This window comes from Fringilla coelebs, assembly GCF_963513975.1.
Source record: "Fringilla coelebs genome assembly, chromosome: 2".
Classification (NCBI taxonomy): domain Eukaryota; kingdom Metazoa; phylum Chordata; class Aves; order Passeriformes; family Fringillidae; genus Fringilla; species Fringilla coelebs.
The window spans coordinates 87,543,480-87,549,773 of NC_140029.1; the positions used below are offsets into that span (position 1 = coordinate 87,543,480).

General features: G+C 47.6%; 1 protein-coding gene across 3 annotated transcripts in view; it reads left to right on the forward strand.

Moving 5' to 3' along the window:
- MYO7A (myosin VIIA) overlaps positions 1-2,409 on the forward strand; it is a 56,584-nt gene extending 54,175 nt beyond the window's left edge. For 2 of the 3 annotated variants that reach the window (XM_084226762.1, XM_084226763.1), the window contains exons 44-47: positions 36-152; positions 625-708; positions 1,242-1,361; positions 2,082-2,409. In XM_084226762.1, coding sequence (XP_084082888.1) covers positions 36-152; positions 625-708; positions 1,242-1,361; positions 2,082-2,171 — 411 coding nt within the window. In that variant the 3' untranslated portion in view covers positions 2,172-2,409. The remainder of the gene's footprint in view (positions 1-35; positions 153-624; positions 709-1,241; positions 1,362-2,081) is intronic. The other variant, XM_084226764.1, reaches the window with a different exon arrangement.
- Positions 2,410-6,294: the final 3,885 nt, after the last annotated feature.

The window sequence follows — 6,294 nt, forward strand, 5'->3', positions numbered from 1 at the left end:
CAAACCCTCCTTCTCTGTTGTGTTCTCTGTTGCAGTCCATCGTGGCATACTACAACAAACACGCGGGCAAAACAAGAGAAGAAGCCAAGCTTGCCTTTCTAAAGATTATCTTCAAGTGGCCTACATTTGGATCAGCGTTCTTTGAAGTGAAGGTACCTGCCCTGGGGTTTCTCTGGCAGCTTTTACACAAGATCAGGAGCCCTGTACCACAGAGGGGTTCCAGATCTGAACCAGACTGGGACAATCCTGATGAAACAGGGGAAAATGTAATACTCCTAATCAGTAAAGGGCAAATACACTCATCCATTGCTGCTCTGCCTCTTTACACAGACAGAAGCATTGTAGACCTTCAGCATATCTCAGTCAGTGGGGCTGTTCCCACAGCTGTGCTGCTCAACACACAAGAACTCTTCTCTGTTTTTCCAAGGCAAAGGGGAACCTGTGGTTTTCCAGCTTGTGTCTCTACCCACCACAAACCAAATCCAGACCATCCACCATGGCACTACAGTTCCATCAAGGACAGTAGAAGCCAGTGCTGTCAGGAGAAGACAAGGAGAGAGGAAATAGGAAGGGGTCTGATTTTGCTTGACACATCCCCTAACCAGTTCATCTCTTTTCCAACAGCAAACTACAGAGCCAAATTATCCAGAAATCCTTCTAATTGCCATCAATAAGCATGGAGTCAGCCTCATTGATCCCAAAACCAAGGTAAGCAAAACTTGGGTATTCACCAGATGCTCCTGAGCCCAGTCCCCAGGCCCTCACAGAAGACATCCTAAACAGTGTATTTTTCAGCACTTAGTGAGGTCTCTTTAAGCCAGGTTAGAAAGGCTAGATAGACAGAAAACTTTCTGGAGGCAGAAATTCACTGTTGCACAGAGCCAGCCCAGACTTTTTCAACAAAATCTGAATTGGGGGCATCAGCTATTAGGGTCCTGTAGCTGGAGGGTGCACACACTCCTTCCTTAATCCTTTCACAGGCAATAGGACAGGAGCTGGAGTAAATGAGATCCCACTAGTTACTTCCACCACCTGCATGGTCATTCCAGTGTAGCAGTCCTTCACAAGCTCTGGAGGATCTGGAGTCTTGATTTCACTGCCATTCCCATGAGCCTCATCCCAGTAGACATCCTTGGCCTGCTGTGATGGAAAGTAAACAGGGACAATGAGAAGTGTCCACAGCTCCTCATGGAAGTTGAGGCTCTCTTGCATGTTGAGTGTCCGTTTTGTGTTCCCACCAGGATATTCTCATCACTCACCCCTTCACCAAGATCTCCAACTGGAGCAGTGGCAACACGTATTTCCACATAACCATTGGCAACTTGGTGAGAGGAAGCAAGCTGCTCTGTGAGACCTCCCTGGTAAGAAGCGTTAAAGATTAGACCAAATCCTGACTTTGGATTTGGCAGCAAATTGTGTCTCAGGAATTCTCTGGGCTGAAAGTGGTCTCTCTCAGAAGAGCCACTGATACAGTTTTTTCCTTCTGAATTTCCCAAGGCTCTGCTCAATGAATCAGGGCTCTCACTTAGTCCATCATCCAACTAACAAGCAAGCCTAAGGTGCTTGGGATGTTGCTGTGTCAGGAGCATAAGGAACTGCTCCCTATAACTGGACTGAAAAACACATTAAAGCTGATATGGGCTCAAGGGGTACTCCTGAGCCCTTTAACCAACATCATTTACCCAGCTTGTCCCTAGTAACAATCACAGCAATAAACTTTCTCCTAGACTATCTTAAACCCAAAGCACAAAGGATAAAAATTCCTTTTGGATTGTTACTAATCTGAGGCATTCGGTATTTTGCTGGCCATTTGAAAATTTATGTCCTATCCAAAGCTCCCTATGTCCTTAGCCTCAGCAGCATCCTGGGACAGGGAGCTCTTCCATCTCAATGTTGCAAATTATGTTTGGACAGTGTTCCTTGTGGTGGTGACATTTCACCCACAGAGAATGGTGGAATAGGTCAAAATGGACCTGAAAATTTGCAGGGCAAGAACTGGTAGCCAGTGTGTTCAGGAGGCTCAGGCCAGAGACTGTAAGCTGTGTTCTGGAGGCTGGTAACATCTTCCCTCTCCTCCTCAGGGGTACAAGATGGATGATCTTTTGACCTCGTACATCAGCCAGATGCTAACAGCCATGAGCAAACAGAGGAGTGCAAAGGGTAGCAAGTGAACTGCAAGAAGCCACTGGCACATGGTCATGGGGCTAATTCACCAGCTGAGGGCTGTGGGATACCCGTGCAGCTGGGCGAGAAACTTTGCCTCCCAGATGTGGAAGATGAGCCGAACACCATCAGGGAGTTCAATGGACTCTGACCTCGAGGGCTCCAATCCCACCTCCCCTTCCAGCGAAGATGACTATCTCTGACCTCCTACTCACCCTCCTCACCCTGCATCCCGACTCAATCCTACACCTCAGAGATTTCCAGGGAACACCACTGCTCTCAGAGAGTGACCAAGGCAAAGACACTCCAGCAGGAGGTCACAAAGGCTCTTGGAAGAGGATTTTTGTGTGTGTGTGTCTGTGTGTGCATGTGGCTTGCTTTGTTTTCATTTGTTGTTTTTTTCTTAAATATGAGAGCTGTTAAGATGCTAACATGTTTTTGGTGAAGTTCTGGGAATTTCAGGTTTGAAGAGGAATAAGAGAGCCCTGACCCATGCTGGAAAGATGTCCAGTGAACACTGCAGGGCTTGTTTTTTATCATTACAAAATAATACACTGTGTTCTTAAGATGTACAGAAAGAAAAAGCAGGCAGGGAGGAGCACATTTTAACTAGGAATCAGCATAAATAAACTACTGATCGAACAGGCTAGTATACTAAAGTCCTATCCATGCAATGCTGGAAATATTTAAAGAACAAATTTTAAAGTTTTGTTTCTTCTTCTATTTATTTTTTAAAATATTAAAAAGGAAAAAAAAAAAATCCTGTATATCGTGCCGGTATCTGGATGCTGACCTGCAGAACAAACCCTTGCCCAGAGACTCCCCAAGAGCCATGACTGCCAGAGGCTGAGTAAGGCACATCTTTCTCAACCTAAGGGTTCATCTGGAAGCGAAGCTTGGAAAATTAGTTATCTCCTTTTGAAAAATTAACCTTGACTTTTACTGCAAACTTCAATATGGATATAGGGGTTTTGAACACCCCATGCTTGGAAGACTGAAGCCGAGCATATGTTGGGCTGTAATTCAAACATTAACTTGGCCATCGGGTTTATACCAGCTGATGATTTTATTGTGATTTTTGTGTGTGTTTCTGTGTAAAGCAGCTCTTCATGAGTCCTAGCTGGACCTGAACCACTCACAGAAGGGCAGACCCTTGATTTTGGTGGTATTTTCTCCATCTTTGATTGGCTGTACTCATCTGCTGGCTGTTTGTCTCATCTGCCACCCAGTGCCACACGGTGTGCACCAGCCTGCTTTGGAGCAGAGATGGGACCTGCTGGCAGAGAGGAGGCTGAAACCATATTGTGTCTGGGAGGATGCAGGGAGAGAAGCCTGGGGGGTGCCTTTCCAAAACCCAGGCTTCAAAGGAAGACATGGCTGGGTGTGGGGTATCAAGAGAGGGGACAATTGTCCACCAAGATCTGGTGTTGGTGTAACCCACACTGAGTGGATCTCGGTAGATGCTGAGGCCACTCTTGGTCCTGTGCACTGGGTTGGGTTTGACTGCTTTTGTACAAGTCCATCTTGTGGGGTGTCACGTGCTGCTCTGTTAAGCTTAGCTGGGCTCAGGGTCGCCAACACCATGGTGTGCCAGGCAGAATTGGCAGCGCTGCCTACCAGACCTCAAGGACTGTGACCTTCAAGCAGGATGCAGCAGTGACTTACGACTTTGGTTGCTCCATCAAAGAGAATGAGAGGCTGCATGGAGACATTCACCAGCCAGACAGGGCTGCTAGGAGATCCCCTTCCTCCATCATCCCCTACCCAAAGCACTCTGGTGATGGGAGCATGGTTACACCAAGGCTACATTGGGAGCCCAGCTGCCTTCTCGCCATCCATCTCTGACATTTCTCTCCCTTCCCCAGCTGCCATGATCCAGCTGTCCCAGGGATCCCACTTGTCCTTAGACACATGCCTATCATCACCACACCATCACTGCTTTTTCTGAGTCTCCAGCCATCCCTGCCACCCATTGCACACTCAGCAGACGATGCAGCACAGCAGTGTTTTCCAGAGCTGTCCTGGGTCATCTTTCCCCTGCCACCACCCTCCACTTACAGCTCTGTTGGCATCCCATGCACCCCATAATTTTGGGTAGGGCTGGGACTCTGTGTGTGTGTACCTGTGTGTCTTATGTATTAGCATCTGCTGGCCTCTTTGTATTCACATCAAGCGATGTAACATGAAAAAACCTGTCCAAGTGAAATACTCCAATTAAAAAGCATCAAGTGGCTTGTGGGAGGCTGTTCTGCACTGTGCAGTCGTGGTGACATCTCCAGGGGAAGGGTGGGATCAGGGCTGCTGGGTTCTTGTTGTGGACAAGACTTCTCCTTGCACTGTGCAATTCCTGATGAGAGCATCCAGCAAGGGGGGACAAACCATCAGTGTACCCATACTGGAAATTAATTTAAATCTTTTCTTTTGGGGTAAAAAACCACTGAAGTCTGGAGGTCTCCATTTCTTGTCCTCTTTGACAAGGGCTGAATCTTCCAGTCAGGTTTGAGCTTAATCACTGCTTGTAGGAAATGTTGGGAGAAAAGTCTGTGTGTGGGAGTCAGACGACCAGTCATGTGCTTAACAAGGTGCCAGACCTTGCTAGCTGTGAAGCAACAAAAATAGTGGCTGAGATGTGACAGTGTGTAAGACGTTAAAGGAAACCACAGGTCTAACTGGCCAGGCTCTGCCTAGGCAAGGCTTCTGAGGATGAGGAGGGTGAGTACAGGGAGTTTCCAGTGCGTACTGGCCAAGCAGCAGCTAGATAACACAGATCCAAGAGCATTGAGGTGGCTTTTTCCAGTGTACATTACAGGCAGTGGCTGGGGAACCACAGCCAAGTCCCTCACCTGAACACCAAGGCACAGGCTGAGGAGCCCATGGTGCACACTACACTTAACCCCCACACACTCCCCATCTCCTACTTTTGCTGCTCACATTCCCTACATGAGTGGTACCCACGAAAAATTATGAACCACTTATGTATGCAGGGCATGGGGAGGGGGATATAACACCATCCACTCCCATATTTCATAGATCTGGAGCTGCTCTACAACAGTTCATCAGCCCTTTAGCCTTTTACCAAAGGAGGATCTTCATTTTTCACATTTCTAGCCTCCAAAATTGCAACTTGGAAAGCTTTGGGTGCTTCTCAGCACAGATAACTCTGAAACTTAATGCTGCCTTCTCACTTGTGATCACTTCATTTAACAAAAGGCTTATGTATAAGAAATGTCTATAGTCTAGATCAGGTAAAGACCACTGTATTCTTTCCCCTTCCCAGTTTGCTGAAATAAGAACAAAACAGGATAGGAGAGATAAAATGTATTTAAAACATCACTTGCAATTTACAAAAAACATTTTCTTATTATCTCTTCAAGTAGAAAGATATGGCTTAAACCTGAGAGATGTTTACATCTCCCTTACAGAGCATAGGCCCCCTCCCCACTGTGTGCCAGCAGCCACTGGGAGAAATGAAAATTGGAATAAATCCCAGGCTATAGTACAGGTGTACAGACCTTCCCAAGGGAAAAGCAAACACTTGGTGGAAACAATTCACACACAGCTCCATCCTTCTGAAGAAAAGTGGTTCATACAGGTCATAGTCCCAGTAGCTTCATGGCCAAGACACCAAAAAGTCCTTCAGCCCCCACATGCCCTCGCCCACAGACAAGGGGAGGAGATTGTCCGGTTAGGCTCTGTGGCAGGGCAAGAGTGGGGAAAAGGAAAACCAAAGTTGCCCCTGCCTCTGTTGTAGAAAGGTATGGATTGTAATGAGCCAGCCAGCAGCACCTGACCATGGTGGTGGGGACAGCGTGCTCCTGGGGATGGAGGACACCTGCAAGGGCAGAGGATGGGAGGTAGTGTGTGGAGAAGAGGCTGGTCTGAGATGAGAAATCCGGGCACCTGAGAACGAGCAGGTCTGGAGGATGCTCAGATGTTTGCAGCATGTGTGGAAACAGGGCTTATGCACAGCAGGAGTGATTGCCCTGTGGGATGCCAGCGGTCTCGGGTCAATGGGGGCTCCCATGTGGTTGCTGCATCTCACCATAACGCACAGTTTCTTCATGGCTGCAACTCCATCTGCGCTCTCCTGCACCCCAAGGATCCCTGACAGGCATGGGAATGTGAGAAAAG